We start from the raw sequence: 10854 nt of genomic DNA, 5'->3' as shown, positions 1-10854 counted from the left end.
CTGAAGAGGATAAGCCCTACTGCTTTTCAACATGGGTTAATGGCTTTACTTTTAGGCTATGGTTGCTTGCGTACCAAGTAACGCACTTGAAACGCCGACAATTCCAATTGTTGGTGACAAATATTGTGGCTGAAACTTTGCTAAATCTTTCATTTCATTTGTATAGATATGAACATAATTAATCATCATACAAAACGAACACTTGTCCACTTCCATGTGTCCTCAGTTGAAATTAATGTGTCACATATTAGCTATTGAATAAATCTAATAAAGTCCACCATTCTCTGTGCCTTACGCATCCCGGCCGAGACAATCCAGTGCGACAACCGTCCTGTTTTAATGTAACCGCAGCAGCTGCCCGATTTAATTTAATAAACAATCACAGCGGCGGCGCGGTGGACGGCTATTCATAACGCCTTCCCGATATAGACCGTTTGAACTTCCTGTGTGAATTTCCAAAATACAAGTTGCTGACATTATTGTGTGAAAAAAAACTACAAAGACAAAGCCCGTGTAGATTAGAAAGCCACAGACACCGCACCCTCCCTCCTCCTCTCCCTCCCTCCCTTTTTCTTCCCTCCCTCCCTCCCCTACTCCCTGTGAGGTGACTGTCACTCTGCAGCCGCGCCTGATGTCTATCCCCCGTGTCATTCCGGAGTCACTTGCGTTGACGCTTCGGAAGCGGAGAAAAAAAAAGAAGAAAACTCACACCCCAAAATAAAATCGACGGAAGGTGAAAAGGAAAAAAAACTGAGAGGAGCCCGGACAGAGAACATGGGGGGCCCCTGCTGCACGTTGGCACGGAAATAATTAGGCCCCTGGTCGATGCTGGCCCGGCGCAGGGGCCTATACCGCCATGACACATTCAAATGAGTATTGGCAGGGCAGCACGGCACCAGCTGTGGACCTCCTGCGGGGAGCGAGCGCACTGTGGCACTCCCTGCCACACACACACACACACTGACCACTAGGGAGAACCCCCCCCCCACCTACACACCCTGCTCACACACCCACCAAACCGAGAGCAGCGTGGTGCTATCTTTTGTGTTTTTACTAATCACACTGCTTGGATGGAGGTCACACTTTTGAAGGCGTTTTTGAATGGATAGAGTAAAAGGCAGAGCTATAGCTACCACATGATCTTCTGTTAGACAATGCCGTCCATTATGAGTGGAGGACTCTGTGTGTTGCTAACGCAGGCGTTGGGGGTGAGGGGTCTGTGCCCTGCAGATGGGACATCCCACATGATGGTTGGGTGTTCGGGTGGGGGTTAGGCAAAGCAACTGTCTAATTGTACTCTACCACTTTCACAATCTGCACAACCACACCCATGGCCATTAGCTGTAATCCCTGCTCTTTACCAGTACTCCCAGTGCGCCGGTAGCACCAATTTGCCAAACCCAATTTGGAGAGCACCAGACTGGCAACCAAACCCAGCCTTCTTGGAAGCATCAGACTGTTATACGAGCGCGCGCGGGCCACGCCCTGTTCCAAGGCGTCACATTTCTTCCGGATGATTAGATTTATCCTCAAGTGAACACTGCGGATCGGGATGACGACAGCCTTTCATAACCCGATCGGCGCTGCTGTGGCTTTTATTGGTTGGTTTTAATACACATGAAATGACAAAGAAGTGCTTAGAATATAAAATAGTCGTTTAGTTCTGTTGGAATCAGTGAATATTTGATTGCTGTATCTAAACGGATGTTAATCATATTGAGTTACTAATGACAATAATAGATGGGGAAAGATTATGCTGTCTGTGTTTTATTGAAATCTGTTATCCCCTGACTCAAAACAAACGATGTATCAAAACCGTGATGGAAATAGTTGCTCGATAGCGCCTCCAGGTGGCTGTAAGGTGAGGTGTAACAACATGTTTATCATGATCATCCTCTATTTGACAGTGAGATGTCGGTCAACTACCGAATCAAAAAAGTGAACACGTACAAAAATTAAATTATTACATTGTTGGCAAATGTGGCATAACTCTTAATATTGCCTTCAAACATAAGCTAGCGTTAAAGCAAATCAGCAGGCACCATCGTCTTAAAACAACGGCTGAGCTCAGCATTTCTACTGCAGCCATCAATATTGTTCGAACACAGCCCATTACACTACGGCTAAACTACTAAATGTCTGAGGAATAAATCCCATCCACCTCCTAAAAATCAATTTGGCCTGTCGAGAGAAAAGTAAGAAAATCGAATTTTGGAGGAGTTATGGCAGCAGTGAAACATTACCTAGTGCGAGGTTATGTACCCAAACAGCGGCACACCCGGAATGCTACAAGGACAGAGTGAGCATGGATCAGGGATCAGTTTGTGTAAAGATAAAGCCTGATGCATCACTACAGCCCGTCTGAGGTCAGTCCTTGGGTTAGTTTCTGACCGGTGTGGTCCCGCCCTTGACGGCCTTCTTCAGGTGGTGGTAGTTGGGCAGGATCTTCATGAGGAAGTCCAGTTGAAGGGTCTGAGGCTTCAAAATCAAAGTAAAACAAAGAAAAATCAAGAGTATTATTATATCATATTAACTGAAATAACGACAACAGAACCGATGAGGGGGGGCGGACGCCAGGGTCGAACCTGCGGCTTCTCGCTCTGCACGCGTCGTTTGCCGCTGGCGCCGTACACCACTGTGTTCTCAGCGATGACCTCACTGGTGTTGACATGGCAACCGGCCCCGATGATGCTGCCGCTCGTCAGGCTGACGTTCCTCCCAAGGTCAGCTGGGAACGGGAACGAATAGATCGGGATAACTGAATTTTAAATATTTACGAACGGGCACACACACGGTGAAATGGCTTCATGGAGGATCGGTCAATAGTCTCAAGTCTGACGGGTGGGGGTTGTTTGGACTGCTGGCCCAAAGGAATCAAACACCGATGTCCGCAGTCTACCTGTAAGTGTCCCCCATGTTCAGGATGTTTGACACCCTAACCTGCTCCTTCATGACATGCATGACAAACCTCACAGAAAGTATGTTTAAAGGCTTATTTCTGCATTGTTATGCTTTAATTTAGAGAGTGATAGAGAGGAAGGTATGAGAGACAGAGGGGAGGACAGGCACAAAATGACCACGTGCAGGATTCAAACCCGGGACGCCGCGTTCAGGACTGAGCCTACGCGGTACGCACACTACCCAGTGACCGAGTATGTTTTTATGAGAAGTAAGTGCTGTAAGGTGGACTCACCTTTCGACTCGATGACGTTGTTGTCCCCTATGTTCAGTGCTCGAGACACTTGGGAGGAGGAGTTAAAGATTCAAACGTAGTCTACTGGAAGCATCACTCTACAGTACAGTATGTTGAGGTGAGATGGTGGGGAAACCCATCTCAGGGTTGGACGTAAACATGTTTTCTGACCAAAAAGGATACCGCAGCCAACCTCAAAGACATTGTTGGTTCCTATTGTCATTGTCACGGGCTCCACCTCGTCTGTGTCTGGCATGATATTTTCAGGATAACTAAATGAAATAAAATACAAACATGACTCTTACCAACAATGTAGACTGCAGAACATGGGTTCAGTCTTTGGTTATGTCCTTTAGCATGCCCTGGATAGGTAGTAGATAGCTTACCTGTTAATGATAAGGGCCTGTTCCTCAATTAAATTGCCTTCCCCAATGATGATTGGTCCTGCCTCTGCTATGATCCTCGCTTTGGGGTGTACCACCGTCCTAGCGCCTGTACATGCATTGAGATGGTTATCATCCGCACATTTGGAGCAGAGCAAATTATATAATTGATCAAAAGCAGGTGCTCACCGATCGACACATCTCCTCGAATTTCACTTTCGACGCAGACGACAGCCCCTGTTGCGATTTTAGCACTGGAAGGAGAAATAAACAACATTTTGAATGATAGTCAGAGGCTACAAAACATTGTGCCAGAAAATGGCAATGGCAGCTACGTCACAGATTGAAATAGAATCTTATACTCACAGTGACTCATTACACAGCGAATCGTTAAATATGTAACATAAGGCCTATATAACGGTAGGACAATAAGGAGCGCGTTTATTTGCGCTCCCCACAGTGATTTAATGCTACATAATACTTCTCAAAGGAAATCATTTGAGCATTAATCTGCGAACATGATAGTCAGGGATATGCGAGATCGTAAATCTTAAAAGGTACGGGCTTAGTAATCGTTAGGTTACCTTTTTGGGGGTATTTGCTTGTTGAGGTCTGTCATCCTTATAATAAGATTCACATAATATTCCCTATCGATTGTTAAGACTGGTACCGTCAGAGGGTACCAGTCGATTGCTTTCGTCTGGAAGTAAAACAGCGAGGAGTTAGTGCCCCCTACTGGACACTTTGAAAAATGCAACTACATACCAGCTTTTAACACACGAGCTATCATGATTACTTTACTAATAAATGTATTTATAATATTACTTACACGACTGATACTGCTAGTGGGAAGAGGGGAATCGTGGAACATAACATACTAAAGTGATTCATGTTTTCTTGCAGGCACTCATAACAAGACTACTATAACATGATTAAGTTGTAGTTGTATCATAATTCCAGTAGGGTGCAACAGCCTATCACATAATGGCAATACCCATAGACATATTTCCGTTGCAGCGACCCAAAATAAAGCAAATCAAAATATATATTTTTTATTCTGTGGCGCTGCATTAGTTTACAAGGGGAACTAAAACTGTGCAATCAACCGCTGTCTGGAGGGAGACTTCTTCTGTAAAGGCAAGACGTGTTACTTTGGGGGATAATTGGGGGACAGTAGCGATGCCGACGCTTCCCACGCACTATGTTGGAGTGAGTGTAGGGAGTTGTTCGCGTATTTCGTGCTGAAAATCACCTCTTATCGCGATGTGACCAACGTGAACAGTAAACCACCACCTCGGATTACCAAAAGTGTGGAATCGTATCGACCCGTCGATTATCGACGAGTTGTTGGAACAGTGTGGGGGTGTCACGCGCGGCCTCGGCATCCAATCCCCTGATGACACCGTGCGCGCGGCGAACGCACCTGGCAGTGGCCGCGCGCTCTCCACTCACCACGAGGCGCGCGGGGCGAACTACCTCAACGACGCACTGGTTTGAAAAGCTAATGTTTATTTTTTACGCGCTTTGATTGGACGTGCAATTGGGGATTGTTTTCCAAAATGGCAACGGAGCAATGCCCCTGGTGGGGTTTATTATCGACGCTCAGCGAGGGGCAACTTTTAGTCCAGTGGAGGCGGAGGGGAGACCAGTAACATGGAGGAGACCACCACGCTGGACATCGAGACCCTGAAGGTAGGACTACAGTTTGTGACGGTTTAAGTCGCTTTCATTTAAATGAAAGTATAATTTTGATTGATTAATGGCGAAAAAAATAGCTTCTTTTTTTTTTTTAGCAAAGTTCTGAGACCAGACACGTTTGTGATTAATGTTATTGGGGTAATTTCCGAAACCGTTTTTACTGTTGGTGTATTTCAATTGCAAAGTCTGCTTAGAAAATATGAAGGAAAAGGATAAAAAAACATGTCTAGCATTGTGTTTATTTTTGTTAAAGGACTTACCCCTCCAATTAGGATACTTCTACGGTGCTCCTTGAACGCAACAGGTGTAACGTTGACCCATCATTTTCACCCTACAAAAAAGTATAGCAGGATCAAAACACGCATCCACCCAGAAGATTCACTCATTCATTCATTTTATTCATTAGAGATCATCTTATTCACACGAGTTCCTTCGTGTAAGGTAGATCAGCTCTTGGTACACATCTTTCAATTGTGATATTATTATTATTATAATACTTTGATAGGTCTTATTGGTATTGGTCTTTATTAAGGTGTCGGTTGCTTATACAGCAAACCCCCTCTTACCCTTCCAGTCCATCCATCCATCCATGTTTTGAAGGGTTGGTTGGACGTTATGAACTGGGTCGAGTCAACATCTTAGCAGACCAGAATTAATTTCCGTCTGCAATTGAAAAAAATGAGTGTAGGCCATTATAAGGATAAACCTTTATTAAGTATCATGTTGATCACCCTCAGAAGCGTTGGTGAGTCTTGACTAGACTGTGTGCGTGTGTGTGTGTGTGTGTGTGAGAGAGAGAGACACACACTGGTGAATGTAAATTGCATCCCTAGTCTCCGCTCTTAAAAGACCCTACTGGCTCTCAGGACTCACTAGGGATTATCAAATGATGCCTGTACCACGCAGAACAGTGTCTATTTACATCTAAAATTGCCTTTTTTTTCTAAACACCCACCTCATGGGAAATTCAGCAAGCCGGTCATTTATTAAAATATGGCATGAATAGCCCAAATATATTGGGCTAATTTCCACTGTGCCGCCTCGGTTTTTATCAGTTGTTTTGGGCCATTGTTTACTCCAAATATCTCCCTTGTGTCAAATAAGCAACCATTACATGTTTGTTACAAGGTCACTCTGCAGCACAAGTTAACTGAATCTAATTTCAGTCACCATATTCTGCACTGGCATGGGCTCAATATCCAATATCCACTTGCAGTGTGGGTGTCAGTGAATGCTAAATATAAGTACATTGAATGTGAATATTATTATTTTTTTAATTTATAATCCAGGACAGAAATGGACAGAACATGAAGTGCTGGGTACAATGCAGTCTCTGGAAGTAGTCTTTTTTCATTTTCTTCCATTGTACTTGATTAATTGGAGGTATTGTGTTTCCTCTTTCTTCTTCATGGCGTACTCTCTTTGTTGTCGCCGGCCGGCGTCCATCTTTTGAGGCTTTCCAGGAAAAAGTCAATCTGGAAAGCAAAATATTCGCAGCGATGTGGAGAGCTATCGCTGCGGGGGCCCGTGTTCTGATAGAGAGAGAGAGAGAGAGAGAGAGAGAGAGAGAGAGAGAGAGAGAGAGAGAGAGAGAGAGAGAGAGAGAGAGAGAGAGAGAGAGAGAGAGAGAGAGAGAGAGAGAGAGAGAGAGAGAGAGAGAGAGCGAGCCTTCAGTGTACGAACAGAGAGAGGGAGAGGGAGAGGGAGAGCGAGCGAGACCCTTTCAGCGGAGAGATCTTTCATCTCTCCGCTGCCGCGCTCTGGCGTCCATCCCCTCCTGTGTCGCCTCGCACTAAGTGCTCCGCCATCCGCGGAGACGCCGAAAGGGCAGCCGCACACGAGCAAAGTTCAAACCATCGACGGGCCCCCCCCGCTCCCATTGTGTCCCCCCCCCCCCGCACGCAAGCAGACGGAGCCGCCCAAATTGGATTCTGCCTTTTCAGCGAGGGCCGACCGTGATGGTCGCCGGCGGCGTTCTGAGAGGCCGGGCGCTAAACCGCCACCGCCGCCGCCGCCGCCGCCACCGCCGCCGCCACCGCCGCCGCCGGCTCTAAAGGAAAAACAACCGCGGCATGAAAGGGCCCCGCCCGACAGGCCACAGTGACTGGCATGCGTCGACGTCCCCCCCCCCCCCCCCACCCGCTGTTTGATTCTCTTGGTTGTTTTGCTCCTCTCACTCTACTGTCCCCCCCCACCCCCCCCACCAACCACCAAACAACAATGAAAGCAGACGCTCCATTACAATGGAAACACCTGATCTGGTAAATGTGTCATACCGCTGGCCTGAATCAGTCCATCGCCGCTGCCCCCCCCCCCCCCCCCCCCCCCCCTCGCTGCTCTGACGCCCCCCACTGAGAGCTGGGGGGCTATTGTACAGTCGGGCTCCCTTAACAGCAGGGGGGACGCAACACAGGGAGAGGAGGGGGGGGACCAGAGAGGACTGGAGGATGGGTAGATATGCACAGTCATTAACGCACAAGTCGTTTTTTTTATCCAATGTTTTTTTACCGGCAGCCTCGTGGGACCCCCCCCCCACCCCCCCCCCCACCACCACCACCACCACCACCACCACCACCACCGCGAAGTGAGGGAGCGTCCGCCGATGGCGCTGATTATCGTGATCAGACGCAATGAACGTCTCATTTTCTTTCATTAAGCGGCCGGCCTCGACCATGTTTTGCTGCCGCTGCAGCATCACATCAGCGTTTGATCCCCCCCCCCCCCCCCCCCCACTCCACATACACCCCCCCCCCCCCCCCCCCCCTCCTCCTCCTCCTCTTCGGTAATTGGTGAAGATGAGGCTCGCTGGCGGAGCAAAAAGAAAAGGACTGCTAGGTAATTGCAAGCCCTGGCTCCGTCAGTGGAGTACGTTCACAAGGCTCTGAAGACCTTTTCCCCGCCATTCCCCGAAGCATTTCTGTTCTGGGGAGAAACGGACTGATCTCAGAACCCATTTATTAATCAAGACGATGGGACAAACTAGCCTGTTCATGCAAACCCAGTGAATGTGTTATGGAAGCGCTGTGGGCACACTGGTAGTAACATTTCTTGGACCTTTTTCCTCCCACTGCCTATCTCCGTGGAGCTGCTTTGTGTTATGGCTGCTCGGAGATAAAAGTTAGTTAGCAATGGGAATACGCTCGGAATAGAATGGGCTACAAGGCAGGAGTTGTCAGATACAGTCAGCTGTAGGAAGCTATTGAATTGGGTTCCCTTTCAAAGGCTACGGGGTGATGCTTTGTCCTTTTTATCAGGAAAAGCAAAAGCCACAACAACGTCAAGGCTACATGTTTTGTTTTCCCTGAAACGCACCGCTGCTTTTTGAAAGAATTGCGTTTTGATGGTTGGGCTCATTGATGTTCCAAGCTAAGCATCCTGCAACCCCAACTCTGCCGTTGCACTCTGTACTTTGGGACTGTCTGGTTCGCTTTGCGGTGCGCAAAGTGTCTACCCAGCTCCGCCCCCCTTCACCCCCCCTCCTTCGCCTGTTGGGCATAGTGCAAAGAGCACGCCCTGTCGACCACGCCCTGTCCGCCGCGGCGCATCACCCGCGACCGGCCCAACGTGGAACGACACCTGCGATGGAATCTCCGCCCCCCCACACCGCACACACTCCTCTTTGGACTCTGTGCAGTGCAGTGCAGTGTTAGGCTTTAGGGGCTGGGCCCCCCGGGTAATGTATGCATTAAAAACTCTGCAAAGAGATCACGTTCGGCGTGATCAACCGGTTGCCGGGAACTCTGGGTTGCCATAGAAATTATAAGTGAAGTTTCCCCCCCTAGCAACAGTGGATTAGAAATAGACTGTAGATGCCTTGCCCCTGCCGCCTTGGCACTGCAGTCGAGCTAAAAAGACTTTGGTTGTGCGCCATATGTTTCTATTTTAGCGTGAAATAGTATTGATTCGCCCGTAGATGGTCTTATCACATCCCCTGTTGTGTGGAGAGGATGTGCCTTACTGTGGTAATTTCGACTGTCTGGGCCCCTCGAGATAAGATGGCCCGCGTCTATCATCGGCGTTTGGGAGCGCGTAGAGGCAGTTCCGCGAGGCCCCCCTCGTGGGAAATGTGACAACCGTGGGAATGCTGGCGCAACAGGTTGTGACACCATCAAAGCAACCAGGAAGGAAGGGGGTTCAGCCAATAGAAAGAGGTCCCTCGGGGTCTCTCCCGCACCCGGGACTCCATCGCCGTGCCCCCACTTATCCTATCCTATGCCCCCCCCCCCCACGTCTAAACATATGAGCGGCGAGATTGGAATCTGGAAGCTGACATTTCTGGGCCAGCGAAGGCTCTGGAGTCAAAACATCCCACGGAGAGACGTCTGTCCGTGAGTGACGGGTCTGACCCCTTCCCGTCAGAGTGCAGGAGTCGCTGCTCCTCGAGGAGAGCCGGCTCCACCACGGAGGAGGAGACGTAGTAAGCCTTTTCCTGGCGGAAGCCTCTTCTTTGGGATGCATTATTTAGGCTCGTTGTCTGCTAATATTACTCGGACCGAAATGTGAACGCTGCTACGTTCGTTTAGCATCCTGCTGAGTGTCTGTGGGATGGGTCTGCAGTTCCCGCCTTATAACTTAACGCACGCTTGGTTGATTTGGGGATTCGAGAACTAGAGCTCGTTCAGCCAGTACAAGGCATTGCATCAGGATATCCTACTAAAGTGTGGACAAAAGAGTTGTGAGCTCGGGGCGATATTAAAAAGTAAGAACTGCTTTCATTAAGAATTGCATATGTACATGCATTAAAAGCGTGCTTTAGTTAAATGCATACTTTAAAATTGTATAGATGATTAATGACGTGCACTTAGATTGGTTTGCGGATCATGCACGCACGGCCCGTTACTGTTGTACTTTCGTTCAAAGCCAGGGGATGCTTCGTCTTTCCATCCATCGATTTCTTAAGTCACACTGTGATGCCAGAGGGCAGTCCTGTCACCTTCTCCACTGGATGGAGAAACCGTTCGGCTCAGAGAGCTCAGGGTTGTCACGAAGCTCAATACCCGGCAAACAGTGGGAGCTATCGACAGACCGGGGTTTGAATAAACCTTTGAAGTGGAATGAGATGGAGTCGGGGTTATGTTGGGTGGGTCGACTCGGTGGGGGGGGGGGGGGTTCCCAATGCCTTTTTAGGCTCCTCTTTTTCAGGCCGAACCGTGGGATACGCCTCGCTTATCAGCCGTGCAGCATAATCTGCATCGATGGCTGGATGGTGTGAGCAGAGGCCGTGCTCGCTACGGCCCGCCACCCCGCGGTCCCGCCTGGCTGGAGAACAGCCGACCGATACGCATGCGCTCACATAGACGCCCCTCGGACTGGCCTGTTGTCATCTGGGGATGATCTCGGATCAGGGAGCGAGCTTTTTTACATTTAAGCATCACATCATTGGGTCTCACACCTCAAAGAAGGGGGACTTTGGGGATGCGAGCGCTCACTCACCGATGGTTGATCGTTGGAGTGGTATTTTTTTCGTAGCCTAACTTTTGTATTTTAGCATCATAGATCATTGGGTCTAACGTCTCGAAGGACCCACGCTTTTCGGGACGCATACAATGGCTCACCGATGATTGATATATGGGTATATTT

General features: G+C 48.6%; 2 protein-coding genes across 2 annotated transcripts in view; one reads left to right on the top strand and one right to left on the bottom strand.

Moving 5' to 3' along the window:
- Positions 1-1552: 1552 nt before the first annotated feature.
- On the bottom strand, positions 1553-4262 carry LOC130369797 (dynactin subunit 6-like). The gene is made up of 7 exons (XM_056575354.1): positions 4161-4262; positions 3766-3830; positions 3580-3685; positions 3377-3465; positions 3194-3241; positions 2586-2728; positions 1553-2478 (listed from the first exon to the last, which is right to left on the bottom strand). The coding sequence occupies exons 1-7, from the start codon at positions 4193-4195 to the stop codon at positions 2380-2382; spliced, it is 585 nt and encodes a 194-aa protein (XP_056431329.1). The 5' UTR covers positions 4196-4262; the 3' UTR covers positions 1553-2379.
- Positions 4263-4751: 489 nt separating this feature from the next.
- The window catches only part of LOC130369794 (zeta-sarcoglycan-like), a 32367-nt gene continuing 26264 nt past the window's right edge, over positions 4752-10854 (top strand). Inside the window, exon 1 of the mRNA XM_056575352.1 lies at positions 4752-5268. Coding sequence (XP_056431327.1) covers positions 5230-5268 — 39 coding nt within the window. The 5' untranslated portion in view covers positions 4752-5229. The remainder of the gene's footprint in view (positions 5269-10854) is intronic.

Source organism: Gadus chalcogrammus, chromosome 17, assembly GCF_026213295.1.
Source record: "Gadus chalcogrammus isolate NIFS_2021 chromosome 17, NIFS_Gcha_1.0, whole genome shotgun sequence".
In the NCBI taxonomy this organism is placed as follows: Eukaryota; Metazoa; Chordata; class Actinopteri; order Gadiformes; family Gadidae; genus Gadus; species Gadus chalcogrammus.
This window is presented reverse-complemented; position numbering and strand designations above follow the sequence as displayed.

What these genes read in the sequence shown, in the direction of transcription:
- LOC130369797 (XM_056575354.1), bottom strand. Translation starts at nt 4,195, where the DNA reads ATGACAGACCTCAACAAGCAAATACCCCCAAAAAG. An exon ending in CAACGTCATCGAGTCGAAAG is followed by an intron (nt 2,729 to 3,193) that starts GTGAGTCCACCT and finishes TCCCGTTCCCAG; the next exon opens with CTGACCTTGGGAGGAACGTC. An exon ending in TGCAGAGCGAGAAGCCGCAG is followed by an intron (nt 2,479 to 2,585) that starts GTTCGACCCTGG and finishes TTGATTTTGAAG; the next exon opens with CCTCAGACCCTTCAACTGGA.